General features: G+C 48.9%; 1 protein-coding gene across 1 annotated transcript in view; it reads left to right on the top strand.

Annotated features, from left to right (window-relative positions):
- Nucleotides 1–15,901, top strand: part of LOC128709654 (uncharacterized) — a 42,035-nt gene extending 26,134 nt beyond the window's left edge. Inside the window, exons 6-19 of the mRNA XM_053804660.1 lie at nt 3,021–3,149; nt 3,223–3,531; nt 3,612–3,752; nt 3,829–3,981; nt 4,055–4,185; nt 4,302–4,385; nt 5,477–5,630; nt 5,710–6,110; nt 6,261–6,575; nt 6,655–6,928; nt 8,358–8,558; nt 10,000–11,782; nt 14,391–14,695; nt 14,755–15,901. Of these exons, the coding sequence (XP_053660635.1) occupies nt 3,021–3,149; nt 3,223–3,531; nt 3,612–3,752; nt 3,829–3,981; nt 4,055–4,185; nt 4,302–4,385; nt 5,477–5,630; nt 5,710–6,110; nt 6,261–6,575; nt 6,655–6,928; nt 8,358–8,558; nt 10,000–11,782; nt 14,391–14,695; nt 14,755–15,828 (5,454 nt within the window). The 3' untranslated portion in view covers nt 15,829–15,901. The remainder of the gene's footprint in view (nt 1–3,020; nt 3,150–3,222; nt 3,532–3,611; nt 3,753–3,828; nt 3,982–4,054; nt 4,186–4,301; nt 4,386–5,476; nt 5,631–5,709; nt 6,111–6,260; nt 6,576–6,654; nt 6,929–8,357; nt 8,559–9,999; nt 11,783–14,390; nt 14,696–14,754) is intronic.
- The last annotated feature ends 224 nt before the right edge of the window (nt 15,902–16,125 follow it).

The following is a 16,125-nucleotide window of genomic DNA, read 5'->3' as shown; positions in this document are numbered from 1 at the left end:
GTATAGACATTAAAACGCAAGCTTTAAGCTCAGCAGAAACGGATTTCGCTGGTCTAAAGCCAGCGAAATGTGCCAGCAACCAAAGCAGATTGTTTATGTTACAAACCCACCATCTGTGTTTTTGTCCAGTGCGGTTAGGCACAAGCGGTTAACAACCAATGAAACCCACGACGAACGACAAATTTCTTTGATGCCACAGGACATGGTGCGTTAAGCAAACTTTAAGATTAATTTTCCTCCCGATGGTTTCGGTTACTTTTTAACATAAATTTTACCAACAAAAGCCCACCGGGCCCACCGGTTGGATGGTTTTGGGGGTGCAGGCAAACCACAATCTCCAGGTCGTTAATAAATCATCCTGCTAAGAATGGCCAAATTTCTTCATCAGCTCCGTTTATGATACTATTTTCAAGCAGCTTTTGCCTGCTGATGAGCTTTAGTTTTAGGAATGTGGAAACTTTTGATAATTCCCTAGAGGGTAATCGTTCACGGATGCATACAAACGTCGCCGTGCTTACATTTTTGCCTTAAATGTAGCAGATTGAGCGGATCTGTTGGCCTAAAAAGCTAACAAGAACGCCTTTAAGTAATCAACAATACAAACTACTTCACAACTCTAAGACTTTCCGGTTGTCTTTGCGTTGTAATTGAGTTTGCTACAATTATGCTGTCAGCCTGGTTAGCAGTGATTGGTAAAGTCAACTTAACACCGGCAGAGCCCTGGGACGGGGAGGTCGTTTAATTAAGAATAAACGATGTCACAATCAAAGCGCAAACAACACGCACAGGATAACGGCTTCAAGGGTGAGCTAATTTTGAGGATCAAATATTTTTCACCGACCAAATAGGCCTAATCATCACAGTTTATCAACCAAAAGCCGCTCATTTCATCACAAGATTCTTTGCTAGTGGTGGTGGTGGATTACATTCCATTACCATGGTGCACTGACTTTTCCCATGGTGTACTGGGTTTGGAGATTGTTTACGTTTACGGAAAGCGTCATTCCCTTTTTTTGTAGAACCGAGCCAAACTAATTGACCATTAATCAGAATCCTCTGGCGCTAGTCGAAGGCTGCACTGAGCAGACGGGCCAGTAATTATTCATTTGTGAAGAGTGAAATTCATCGACACTCTTCAACGCGATACGGTCCCAAAGGTCAACGCTTGAAGTGAACAAAACCGAGTGTTAAGAAAAATACATTAGTTCGTAGAAACATCTTTTCATCTCCGAAATGGACACTTAATGATAGACTTCCCAATTAACTTTTTTTTTGTTTTATAGGGTAGAAGCGCTGTATAGGATAGAATTTTTATCATGAACTAATTTTGCTGTTACTAATCTGTTACTAATAGTGGTAGTGAAATTTTCTACCATATCCAAGGAATTTCAAATGCACGTCTAAAAATTCTGGATACGTAGGTGGCAAAATTTCATCCAAGTAACATATTTACTATCGAAATGTGTGTCCTTTCTTCTAGCATAAACAAAGCAAACATTAAAAATCGATGCCACCTCGCGATCGCGATTGGAATTTTGTGCGTTTCTTTTTGTTGGCGTTCGTTCGTTCGTCTCTCTGTTTCGTCTGTCTCTCTTTCTCTCTGTACTGCTCTACTTACCTATTTCCCAGAAACAATGTGTCTCTTTCGTGATAACACACCGGAGAAAAGAACTTCTTTAATCAACTCACTTGCTATACTCAACTTCCACAATCTTTTCTCTAAACCTTCGATTCACTGTCCGACCTTTCTCTCTTTGTGTGTGTGTGAGTGTTTGTGTCAATGTTTCTGTTTTGTGTAATGTTGAAAGTTCCGTTTTACGACGAAGCTCTGTTTGTTGATGATGTTTCTATTTCTCTTCACCTGCCAACACGTTGTAAAACAGAGACACCCAACGAATCTGACCCTTGCTCGCAGCACCAAACGAAAGCCCCAAATCGGTGGGCCTGTGTTCACCGCACAACAGTATTACTGCTCGAAATTATAGACACACCGTACAACCACACACACACAAACTACCGCACTAGCAGCATCCGGGAATGAGTACTACAAAGGGGAACCGGCGTGTCCACCATTTTAATGATGGAGCGCTACTTTCTTCTGGGGTTTTTTCGTTTCTATTTCTCCAAATACCCCGCAAAATTACACTTCTTTCTATTTCCTTCTGGATGTGTTCTGTACCGTCTTGTGCATCGTCATAGCAATGTGTTCTAACTCAATAAATCTGTGCGCTTCGATTAAACGAATTGCGTCTAATCCGCACCGGTCGATCGCGAAACGACCGTGGGCTGTGTGTAGTTGGATGTGTTTCCAGTTGTTCGGTGGGTTAGCAGAATTTTCAACCAACTTTACCCGTTTTTAGATGCATAGCTAGTCATTCACACTCCTCCTGGTTACTCTCTTTATCTCTCTGTTTACCAATCTTTAGTGTTTTTGACTCTTTCAACAGTACAAGCAACACCTTCGATGTTCGTTCTTCCCAATCTTTGCCTTGCTACGTTTCCATTTTTAGCGTATTTCCATGTTTCCGAGTGTGTGTGTGTGTGTGTGTTTTGCTTTTTATATCTACATATTGTATTCGTAAACAGACAGCCCAAAAACAATCTACCGCAACAGCAAAAACCAAACGATTGGATAACTAAGCCGTCCTGTGTGCTCGAAATTTGATCCTCACATAATGCCACCACCCCGTTACGATCCTTTATCTCTCTTTCTCTCTCTGTCTGTATCTCTCTATCTCTCTCTGTCTCTCTATAATTACTATGTTTTCGTCGTAATGTTTGTGTGCTAACGAAATAAAAAAAGCATAACTTGAAGTAGCAGACCACCATCACTATGGCAACCAAATTTGGCAGAGTATGTTTTAACCTTTCAACTCCATTCCGTTCTCTTTCACTCTGTTTCGCGCACCGCCACGTTTTGCCCTACGTGCCATTTGTTTGGCATTTTATCACGCGTGCACAAAATGGTTACGAACAATGCAACACAACCCGACAATCCTCGCCCACCCCTCAGAACGAAGTCGAACCAACGATGGATGAAGTTGCGCACGACGGTACAAATTTCCTCTGCCATGCAGAAGAAACCACCTCTCAAGCGGGAGGACTCCTTCCTGAAACGGTTCTCCACCCGCCAGATACCGGAGGCACAGGTATATGCAGGTCATAGACACCTCGTCCACCGTTGACAACGTTGACAGCGCTCTGCTCTTTCCGCTCACACAGGAAACGGTGGAAGATACCGGGTCCGAGGGTGCGACTGATGCGGAGAAAACGGTTCGACGAAGGCGTCGGTTCGCGAAGATACCGCGCACGGTCGTGAATCCGGACGAGAACTTCTACTTCTACTGGCTCATGCTGGTCACGATCAGCATACTGTACAACCTCTGGACGCTGATCGTGCGCCAGAGCTTCCCGGAGCTGCAGAGCAATGCGAGCCGCTTCTGGCTGTCCTGTGATTGCCTCACCGATATAGTATTCATCTTCGACGTGGCGGTACAGCTGCGCACCGGCTACCTGGAGCAAGGTCTGATGGTGAGTCCACATATCGTTGTTTGGCTCGCTCCACTGTCGGACCGAAGCACTAACGTACCCAACAACTTCGGTTTTTGCAGGTGTACGACTCGCGGAAGCTGGCCGGACACTATTTACGATCGCGCGCTTTTCTCCTAGATTTGGCGGCGCTAGTGCCGCTGGACATTTTACAGTTCCGGTTGGGCAGCCAGCCGATGTTACGATTTCCGAGGTTTTTCAAAGTAAGCGTATATTTTAACGCGAGAGAGAGGTGTAGGTATTCTATATATTTATCGTATTCTGTCCTTCTCCCTCCAGGTCTATCGAGCGGTCAAGTATTACTACATCGTAGAGAGTCGCACCGTGTGGCCTAACCTGTGGCGCGTAGTCAACCTGATCCACATACTGCTTATACTCGCCCACTGGTTCGGGTGCTTCTACTTCCTGCTGTCCGAGGCAGAGGGCTTCCAGGTAGGAGACCATAGCGGCTCAAGTTAACAAAGGCACCCGGTGCTAATTTAAGACGCTGGTTCTCTTCACACAGGGCGACTGGGTCTATCCGTACCGGCCGGGAGACTACGCGACGCTCACCCGCAAGTATCTCGGCAGCCTGTACTGGTCGACGCTGACCCTCACGACGATCGGTGATCTGCCCACGCCGGAAACGAATGCCGAGTAAGTTGCCGGTGTGCCATGTGGCGTCCTCCGAATAACGTTGCTCTTGTTTTGATTTTTAATTCCCTACCGTGTATACCGGTACGCATGTGTTTGTAACCCGAAACAACACACAGACCGTCACAATCGGCGGACGGCCCTAGATCACTTCCCAGGCGCGGCCTCAAATCCAGACTGCTGCAGTTCAACTCGTCTCGAGGGTAGGAAGCGGTTACCGCTTTTAACTCACTTTCGATTCTGCCTGTGCATTGTTGTTGTCCACCCCGACAACCCATCTCAAAGTTTTCGAATATAATGCTAAAACTGGTCGCAAAACAAGCGCAAATGTAACGCTTAGGTTTTTCCCCCCACTTCCATTGCTAGCCAGTGGTGTGAAGTTTTCTGGAGGCTGTCCGTCGATTCGTTTTGCTTGGGCTTTGGCATGTGGACCACCACCGACCATTCTCCCTGTGTGCCATGTTCGTAACGTGCAACCTTTGCGACTTCTGGGAGTTCGCGGCTGTTCCGCGCTAGAACAAGCATGCTTTTGATTGATTAGACACGCTGGCAGAGCTGGCTTCTGCTAACCGAAACCGAACAAGGTTACGAAACATCAAGTATAGCGTATCCTTTGGGCGGTGGATGTTTCGCAACACTTGCTCTCCAACGAAGCGTGAACGTGACGGATTGGCACACAAAATATGGTCATCAGAGGAAAATCGAATCGATAACTGGTAGCGTCGTCCGATGATAAGCCTTTTTTTGCCAGCTCCCACCCCGTTGATCATAACAACTTAATCAAAGTTTTCGAATATCAATCCTATCCACCTAGCAGGTTTAGCCATGTTTTGCTAAACCAGTGGCAAGCACAACATTTAGTAAGGCATCCGGAATGGATGGATCCACCTAGCGGGTTTAGCCATGTTTTGCTAAACCAGTGGCAAGCACAACATTTAGTAAGGCATCCGGAATGGATGCATCGCTACTGATGGATGCCATTGTTTTGTGATGCGAGCGTATCCGTTCAGTTCCAAACAGACCTACTGCAATCCTGTAATGCAAATGACAGCCTTCAGTGTGGAAATTAGTCCCATTAAACGAGCATTATTATCACGAACAAAGCAAGATGTACTACAAACCTTTGGAGGGAAAACATAATGTAACTTGAGCAAAAGGCAAGGGATTGATAATTATATTCGAAAACTTTGATAGTATAAGATGCATGAGCTGTCACATTACACGAAGAAGCCGATATCGCGTTGAAGGTTATTACATTCTGAACAATGTTTTTCTCCTTTGACCAATATCTTAGATACGTATTCACGATAGTTAGCTACCTGATCGGTGTCTTCATCTTTGCCACCATCGTAGGGCAGGTGGGCAACGTCATCACGAACCGAAATGCCAACCGGTTGGAGTTTGAACGGCTTCTGGACGGTGCGAAGACGTACATGCGACACCACAAGGTAGGTAAAACAGGAGTTCGCGTATCGGAACCTTCGACCAAAACACATCACAATAACCTCCACACACACGCACACACAGGTGCCTGGCGGTATGAAGCGGCGCGTACTCCGATGGTACGATTACAGCTGGTCACGCGGCCGGATACAGGGCGGCGGTGACATCAACACCGCGCTCGGTCTGCTACCGGACAAGCTGAAAACCGAACTGGCCTTACATGTCAATTTAAGCGTGCTGAAAAAGGTGACAATATTTCAAGAGTGCCAGCCAGAGTTTCTGCACGATTTGGTGCTGAAAATGAAGGCCTACATCTTCACGCCGGGTGACTCGATCTGCCGGAAGGGTGAGGTCGCCCGGGAGATGTTCATCATTGCCGACGGCATCCTGGAGGTGCTGAGCGAAACCGGCAAGGTGCTGACCACGATGAAGGCGGGCGACTTTTTCGGTGAGATCGGCATCCTTAACTTGGACGGATTGAACAAGTGAGTGAGAGACCCCGCCCGGGGAAAGTGGGTATAGAATGGAGGGGGAGGGGAAAGGGTGCGGGGTTGGTTGGAGTTTCGGAACATCGGAACACAATTTGACATTTGGTCGACAATTTTTCCCCCTTTCCTTCATGCATCCCACCACAGACGGACAGCCGATGTGCGTTCGGTCGGCTACTCGGAACTGTTCTCGCTGTCCCGCGAAGACGTCCTGACCGCGATGAAGGACTACCCGGAAGCACAAGAGATCCTGCAGACGCTGGGTCGGAAAAGACTGATGGAGGTGCGCTGCGTCAATAAGAAGCACGCCAACAAGCACGCCGCTAAGGAACATGCCGGTGATCGTAGCTCAAATACCCACAATAACCAAGGTGATAGTAGTGATAATAGTGCCTCAAAACGTATCGTAGATAAGCTTAGGAGTGATGTTAAGGGACTGAAGAATGTGCTGCGCAAGTCCAGGTACGTATACGCTAGTCGAGGGACTTCCACCAAACCACCGGCTCCATGACTCACCCATCTAATGATCCGTTTTTATTAGGACGGGAACAACCAGACGTAGCAATGAATCGATCGAGATGCAGCCACTGCACGGGAACGCAACCTCGGGTGGCGGTTCGGGCGGTGCTGGCAGCGGGGGCAGCGGTGGAAGCGGTGGCAACAAAACGCCCAAAACGATGCTGAAGCGCATGCCGCGCGTCAAATCGGACGACATCCAGACGGAGGACGAGGGCAAGGACACTGACAAGGTGCCGAGCCCGATCGGGGCCGGGCTTCCACTGCTGCAACGGCTCCGGCTGCTCAAGGAAAAACAAGTCAGTGGATCGTTTTACACCACCATCCATCCACCAAATCGTACTCACACAACCCACACACGAAGTACACATCCTCACGGCATAGGGCAAACATTCTCACAGTGGACGCCATCATCATCATCATCATCATCATCGGTATCATCGTTACGAAACATTCACATAAGAGTCACACTTCACGTCACATGCAAGTCGCGGTATTTTACAAAACACCTGGACTAATACGCAAGCGGCAAATAATATATTGTTGAGCTCACCTTAGCACCCTTGTTCATGCTTTCATGCAAGAGACAAATCATTGACCCCCCCCCTGTCGATCAATCACATTCCAAACAAAATGGGGGGTTGTCGGTCAACCCCATCTTTCCGTGCAGTGTTGGTGACTTGTGTGTCCAACCGTTGCTAGGGTCCTCACATGCTGTGTATTAGCGCTTGGCAAGTGTCCCACGTGTCCCGTGTTACTCCACGCCACTCCCCGCCCCACCGTAGCTCAGTACGTTGAACTTGCCTTTCAACATTCCGATGTTAGTTAGGATTACTGGAAAAATGTTTTACTCCGATTAAAGCGATAGCGTTTCCCAAACCCTCCCTGTTAATTCCATGGTGTAGTGGGCCGGATTGTCGGTCCTTGTTGGCACCCGTTTACCCACCGTAGGCTTCACCCCGCGCTGTTCGCTTTCGTTAGGACCTAGTTCACTGTTGTTTGCCGATGTTAGACAGCCGAAAAATCCGACAATCGGAGAAGCTTTCCCTCACACATTGTACCCTGAGCCTTTGTTCGCAGACATGCCACTTCCCCCATCAGACTACTCCATTCGAATTATTATCCAAAACACTTGCACCTTTGCCACGCTACAACCATTCATTAGCAACCATTTGGCACAACACTTACCCACACTCACAACAGCCACATTCCATCACCACATGCGTTTGACGCACTCATCTCTTGTATAAATACAAAAATGTCCTTTAGTGCTGCCAAACCTGACTAGCGCATTCTTAGAACGTTGTTTTTTTTCTCTTCTTTTCTCTCTTTTTTGATTTCCCACGTACCCGTGTGTATCTCTATATACATTTGTACATTTGTGTCTGTGTTCGTCTCTCAATGTGTGTGTGTGTGTGTGTATTTATGTAAAATGCACGTGTACCCCGCCAACAAAACCAACCAAAAACCAAAAAAAAATGTGTAATAAATATCCATCACCACCACCATCACAATTTGCTTTAATGCAAATGAACATAATCAACAACCAACAAAAAAAAAAATCTACACACACTTCAACATGCAACGCAAAACGCTTACGCAACACCCACGCGAACAAACGTTGGCGACAAACTGTGCACAACACCATTTATCAAACGCTATATACCACGACGCGCCACAAAATACGACAAATACCGATCAAACCGATCACTCGAACAAATACAAAAGGATCGCGAAGAACGGGCCGCGAAGGCTACTGCACAAATAATTTCACCGCCGCATACTCACGTAACCTCTGCCATATCACCACAGGAATCGATACAGGAAGAACCGGAACCGGAAGTGATCGGCGCTGGGTTGCCGCTGATGCAAAGACTGAAATTGCTCAAAGCGAAAGAGGATCGGCTAGCGAAGGAAAGCCAATCGAAGGTAATGCGGATGCGGATAGGGGAGTTGCGTAGATGCAGCAGGAAGGAAGTGAAACGGGGCTTTCGTAATCGCTGGAACGTTTTGGACCGTTTAGAACTCTCTGTTCGTTTCGAAGGAAATTCATCTCTTAATTTCCCAAACAAAAACTGTCGATTGGAGTTTGAATTGTGGAACTCAAGGAACTTCAAGTTATTCCTCAAGGAATTTGAGGTTATTCAGGTTTCAATTTTAAGAGACCCTTGCCAAACACAATGGTGGAATAGAAAATATTTCCAGAATATTTTCACAACATTCTCCCAAAACCTGGGACATTCCGATTTACAATGTGAAGTTTGAGCTTTTCAGCTAGAGCTACACTTTGCACACACTTGGTTGGTAATAAGAAGCAGTTGGCATACAATTTACCTACATATAGTACACCGTTTGTGTCACAGGCTTTCTGAGAAGACAATTCCATTGTTATTCCACCGAAGTCACATCAACATAAATTAGTGATTCAATTCAAATCTCGCACCGTGTTCATTCACGTTCGGATGAACCTTCGTGCCATGGTTTGCGCCTCAATGTGCATCACGGATGTTCCCGTTTTAATAGGATTACCAGCTACTAGTGTACTGTGAATCGAATTAATCTCGTCTCGACTGCTGCAGCTTTTTCCCCAGCAACTTTCCCTCGCGTCGCAACAAAGCACCAGCGACGACAAGATTCAGATTCGGTCGAGCAGCATTCACACGCATTGTCCGCAACAAATACACCGCGAAGAGTGTGTGAACCGTTCGCGCCATTTGAAGGGCATTTGCGTCTTGTTCAATTGCGTTTTTCCTTCCTTAATAGCATCTAGCTTGGAAAGTATCTTGCACACTAGTACCGGTATTCCATCCTGTCTTGCAATTTGTTTAGCATTGTCGACCCAATTGCACATTCCATCCAGAATTCTCAGTAACTCTAGAACCGATCCACGGACGGAATTAATCCCCCACTTTTGAGACGGCGAAATTAATTCGGTCGTGGTGTGGTGGTGCCTTTGTAAACTATCTTGTTGTAAATGTAAATTTCGTCCCTCGAGATCGGTTTAACACGTGTAGATTATCTCTAGATTTCCCGCACCCGGTCAACTTGTGTACCGAGCACCCAGCACGCCCGTCCCGATCAGCAGAAAACGGGCCACCAAAACTGAACAGAATGCATAGCGAGAATGCAAATTAGAATGCCTCCAAGCTAGCAAAACCACCACACTCTACTACCACCCCGGATGCCGAAACCACCTCCTAGCCAAGCAACCACCGGCATCCCAAAACCGACCACGCGCCATATTGTCATTGGAGCCCCCACGAAGCGGGGGTTCGCTCGCCCTCGCCAGGTCGCTGTCAATGTGACCACGCAAGTAATGTTGTCTTCGTCCTTGTGCTTTTCTCTTCCCCATTTTTCCTCGGCAACGCAGCTGCAAGTGACATCGAACCAAACGTCTAGCTCGCCATCGATAGTGCAGAGCATGAGTCCGACGTCTCCCACGGTAAAGGCACCGCCGAGCCCGATCTTGAACACGACGGGTGTGGCAGGCCACCATGCCAAACCGACGATGCGCGTGTCCTTCAAGGACCGAATTCGCAGTCTGCACCATCAGGATTCGAAGCATCACGGTGACTCGAAACCAGCCTCGGTACCCGGTACGATACACGAGATCACCGACATGAAGCAGCAACTGATCCAGAATGTGGTGGCACACGGTAAAGCGGGGGCGCAGCAGCAGCAGCATCAACAACAACAACACCATCCGGCCAAGCCGTCCACCGCGCAATCCCTTAAGGATAAGATACGCTCGCTGGGCCATCTCAAAGGGGACGATCAGCTGAAGCCCTGGTCCAAGCTGAAGCTGGCGACGGTGGTGAGTCTCGGTGGCAGTTACACGAGCCTCAACAATGCTGCATCCGAGGAGTCACCGATACTGAAACAGTCTAAGCGCAACCGCCTCAAAACTTCCATTCCGGCTGATCTCAACCTCAATTCGCTCGTCTCGATGACGCCTCCGCCGATTTCGTCTGCTCCCCCCACAACCTGTGCTCCTCCGACGTCGTTCTTGCCGAACAAGATCCTGTCCTGTGCAGCGGGAGAAGCAGCCTCCGTCAGCGATAGCGAAGTGGCAAGCGGAAGTCGAACGCACCGAACCTCTACTGCATCGAGTTCCGCGAGGACTGTTCCGGCCAGGGTGCGCATGAAACCGAAGCCAATAAAGCTGGTATCAAGCGAACCGAAGAGCTACCTCTCGATCGACGACCTGTCGCCCGAGTACTGCGGTTTACCCTTCGTAAAAAAGCTAAAGATCCTGAACGAGCGCCAGAAGCTGGCCGAGCTGGAGTCGGCCATCAAAACGCGCAGCCTTAGTCTCGACTGTACGGATTCGAATACCAGCACCGCCAGTACGCACGACCTGCTGGACCAGCTGACGCGCAGCCAGAGCGAGGGTTCCGGTATGGCGCACACGGTCCGCTCGAAAAGCGAATCGCCCAAGCGATCCGACTCGAACGGCCTGCTGCCACTGAGCCCCGAGTCGAACGAAACGCTCGAGCGGCGCCAGCTGAAGAGCATACTGAAGAAGCTGTCCGAGGACAAGGCAGCGCTGGAACAACGGCCGACCCGCGACCTCAAGAAGCTGATGCGAGCACAGACGGTCGAAGGGTACGTTGCCAGACACAGCAAATTCGCCAAAAGCGTCACCTTCCATAGGAACACACTCTCTAGCCCTCCCAGCAGTGCTGCCCAGTGTGACTCTATTGAAGAACGTAGTCTTTTTCCCCTTCTTAGCGCACAAACGGCCACCGGCACTGCACCGGGTGTGCCGCATTCCATATCCACGGCACCGCTGACCTCGTCGCATGCTGACGACCGTCTGCCGGTGGCCACCACCTCCATCGAACAGGAGCACGAACGCTACTATCAGGTGCTCCACGAGGAGCACCACCATCACGCAGAGCACCACCGGGAGGAACATCGTCAGTACCATCGGATATCTCCCACAGGGCTGCCGGGACCTGAAGGGCCGGGCCGAACGGTGGGCGATGAAGATACGCGCAACGCACTGGCGGTCATCAGCAATGGTGATGCGCACCGGGGCTTTCCTTACGATCCGCACGTCGATCCGGACATCGATCTCGATCCGGATGGTGCGGATCCGACACACAGGTCGTCTCTCTCCGCCCTGGCCAGCCAGCGCAAACTTATCAAAGGTAAGTGGTGTAGTGGATGTAGCAGGTCACATGCCACCCGCAACACTACTAGTATTGTCCGCAATGAATATATAGATATATGGCGGCTTCTTTCAAGTGTCTCTGGCTACGCAAACTGCCTATCGCAATCTCCTCTGTATTCAGTTATTGCTGCCTTTTATAAGTGTACATTTCAAAGCTCTCCATTTTAAATATGCTTATCCTAATACGCCAGTTAAAAATGCTGTACTGTTATATAATAATAGATTTACTTTCGTCATAAACTTCAGTTGCAGCCCCCACATATATTTTTGAAATACATTTGTACGTTGAAGTACGTACAACGTACGTTTTTAAATAACTTATGATTAATTCCATCACATACAACATGCATTGATGATTTTGTTTAAAGAATATTCATGCTTTCTAAACCTATCAACACCCCTCATAAAATTTTAAATGTTAATTAATTTATGTTAATTAATTTTACTGATTACTCTTTAAATTAAATAAATTCCTTATAAAATAAAAAAAATATTTTTGTTAAAACATTTTGATTTTAAAGCACACCAAATAGTCCATTCCCACTATGAGCGCGTTACATACGTTACCTTTAGTAACGCTTCGATGCAGAGTCAATTTAAACCCCTGAATGTATGCTATCGAATGCTTCTTTGCGCGTTGGCGGTTAATAATTTTAAATGATACTTTGTTTCACTCGCATTTGCATTTTAGCTTCATATTTGCGTTTGAAATGCAAGTCTAGTCATTTACTTACTTCAAATCCTCCTTTTATTTCTTTAGTTGATATCAAACAGCCTACGTTGCTCATGAGTTGTATTTCATTTGTTATGGCGAAAACATCCTTCTCACAACAATCATCCATTGAGTGGCTGAAGGCTGGAGGGCTTATAACTAGATACATCTTGCATTGGCCCATTGGCCATTCAACATGATTGCTTTTAATCAACGATTCCATTCAGGGTTTATCTCAAGCTATTAGAGTTTCGTATTGGCTCCATGTGTGGATATCGAACTAGACCAATGCTATCATCTACCTGAATAATATTACCATTCAAAGCAAACAATAGAAGCACTTTCGGAATTCACTTTCCCCGCACTAATCTTTTTCCTTTCATCATCATCGACACTTGCAAAGTGAGCCAATCTTGTTGCACCTCAGTCTAGATAGTGCTTCAAATCACTCAGCCAATATCGATGATGTGTGATTTAAGCTACAAAGGATAATTAGAAGTCTGATGAAGTGCCCTACAGAATGTCGGTTGCATACCGTTCCAAATGTTTGCCGAAGCACCTATCATACGGTTAAGAATAGATTAATGCATCCGTCTCAGCCTCTACAAAAGCGTCCAACTTCCAGTGCATCACAGGACCCTTCACTCATGCTGCCAAGACTTCTCAAAGGCTGCTATGTTTGCATGCAACGTCGGATCATATCATATCTTCCTCCCGTAGGCATCGTGGCTTAGCTGGCTTGGCAAATGCTTGTAGTATCGATGTCCTTTTTCGCAGGAAATAACTCCATTCTTGTGCCACCCGTTCTGTCCCTCCCTCTCGCATAAAATTCTATCAAACACAAATTTCCTTTTCACATAAAACTATCCTCATCATGCTTGGGCATTTGTTCCTTAACTGGGCCAACACTGGGTCAGCTAGATTTGTTGTTGATTGGCTAAACTCAATGTCTGACGAGGGAGGGAATCGAACGAAATCGCATGTACAACACGTACCAGGGCAAATTCTGAGCAAATGCCCGGTAGCCGTACCCAACTTCTGTAAGTAAGTGAACCAGAAATGTGGCCCAACTGCCACACGGAGAGAGAGAGAGAGTGTGTGTGTGTACCGTACCGTCGGACTGGAGGAACATGTGGCAAACTTCGTTAGCCTGAAGCGAACGAGGATGTCCGGGCCAGCTGCGCGTTCGATTATTCCGATTTCCGGCCCATACACCCTGCCCGTCGACATCGACGTGGAGACAATCGACAACAGCCGTCGGGGTCGCTTTATCGCATGAAACACGATAAAGAATGCCTTGCACCCAACAAACGCTCGTACACAGACACAACAGGCACGCCTGTAGACTATTCTCCTAGCGCTATTGCTTGCCACTGTTTTCCCTTGGACGCTACTATTAGGCCAGCCACCCTGGGCACAATGTTGGCGAACAACTCCAGCCCGACAACTACTTGCGGTCGGGACGGCTCTCAAACAAACCAACCAAATGGCCAACTCTAATTAAGTGTTTCTATTCTTTTGCCTCCCATCCTTGGTTTCACTTTCCACTTACTCTTTTCTGGCCACTCGAACGGAAACTCCCCCCGCTAATGTGTGAATGCTAAACTATGTCCATCGCATCGACGCTCGACCGCTAACTCCACGGTTTTCTCCTCTCCGCCTAACTCAATTACATGCGAGGACCTATTTGTGTTCCTCTTGAACGTCCCGATCCCCGTGCCCCTTACTACTCCTCTCCCCGGTACCCTTTTGCACTGCTTTATACGTGGCACCCGTACTTTGCTGGATGCATATATCCGGTTCCGCGACCACGTCCGTATGACTGGGTACAATATCGAACCGACACCGAACAATTCCAACCGTTCCAACGCAGGTTCGCTGGAGGAGCAGGAGTTTTTCGGCGAGGTGCTGCTGGGCATCAAGCAGGTCATCCAGACGCATATGAAGGAGATACAGGTGAAGTTTCAGGACGAGTTCTTCAACCTGGAGCTGGAGGTGAAGAAGCGGGACGACATCATATCAAAACTGCAGAACCGCATCCTGGAGCTGGAGGCGGAGCAGCAGGGATTGGTGGGATTGCAAGTGCAGCTACCACCGGAACACGGTGATATGCCTTATCACAAGTCCGGATCATCTGGATCTGGCAGTACCGGGTCCTCCAATGAGCTACCGTTCATGGTGAGTGTTATCGGGCAATGGCGTCGAAAACACCAATCTTAATTTCCTTTCCATTGCAGCGAGGTGACTCCCTGGACACCATTTTCGCCTCCTCTCCACACTCCGACTCGGATGCACCGCGACAACCGAAGACACGCAGTCGGAAACCTCGCACATCGCCGCGCCATCGTCAGCTGCGCAACCGACCCACCTGGGACGAATCGACCGATCAGGAAAGTTTCGATCGCAAAGATTCGCCACCGCTTGGTACGCGTCAGCAGGTCGGAACGGGTCCCTCGGGGCCACCACCTCCGGTACCACCGAGGCGGCTGTCTGCCACCGCAACATCCACCACCACCGCCGTTACGATGTCCGCTACCACGGACCGCATCCGCAGTCCGTACCGGGATCTGGTCATTTCCGAACTCACGGGCAACATTATCTCGGACAGCGTGATCGTGAACATTGAGGCCACGTCCAGCTCGCAGTCGGAATCACAGTCCGAAACCGAACAACCCTTCGGTGAGGAGAACGAGGATGAGGAAGACGACGAGAATGGGGAGGCGAGGCTGCTCATGAGACGCGGTCGTCCACGGAGGCGCCAAACGGAAGACGACGATGACATCGACGACGATGAGGACGAGGATTGTGACGATGAGGCGGATCTGGGCGAGGAGCTCGAGGGCGAACTGGAGCAGGAAGCGGAAGAAGAGGAAGAGGCCGGCAACGAAGAGGAAGAGCAGGAGGAAGAAGAGCAAGAGGAGGAGGACGACGAGGAGGAGGAAGAGGAAGAGCTCAATCACAACGACTGGGAGGTGCGGATGCTGGCGGCGGAGTTGAAGAAGCGCGAAAGCATCAGCACCGACTTCCCGAGCGAGCTGGAAGGGGGCGATGGTTTGGTACGGCGCCGCAGCCACCGCAAGCGCAGCGACACCGACACGGACGGTAGCGACGGTACGGAGCGGGACGTGTTCGGCCGTCCCCGTGCCGGCAGCCTCGATCAGCACAATCTGCAGCGGCGGGCCGCATTCGGACGTGCCGGACGAGCGCCCACCATTGCGGGGCCACCGTCGACGAGTGGCCCAAGCGCGTCCCGGTCACGGGGTGGCCTCTTCAAGGCGTTGAGCTTCGACCGGGACAAAGATCGTCTCTGAGAATTAAGGCTTCACTGTGAGGTGTGCATGTTTACGAGCATCACCAAGGTCGTCGTGATCGAGTGGCACGGTAACGGTGGGGACGAAGCTGCCGACCACCGCATACTGACCAAACCGAGCGTCTCCCGGATCGCGTGAGCCGTGGGGGCCACCATTAACCTGTACCGTACGCGCAATACTAGCAAGCAAAAACCAACCCTTCCCCAACGATCCAATGCTGGTGCTTCCATCGGCTCGGTAGTGAGATTAACGTAACGCAATTGGCAATTTGTTTAGCAATCGTTGAGCTGCAACACA

Source organism: Anopheles marshallii, chromosome 2, assembly GCF_943734725.1.
Source record: "Anopheles marshallii chromosome 2, idAnoMarsDA_429_01, whole genome shotgun sequence".
Taxonomy (NCBI): Eukaryota; Metazoa; Arthropoda; class Insecta; order Diptera; family Culicidae; genus Anopheles; species Anopheles marshallii.
Note: the sequence above shows the minus strand (reverse complement) of the source record. Positions and strands in the feature narration are given on the sequence as shown.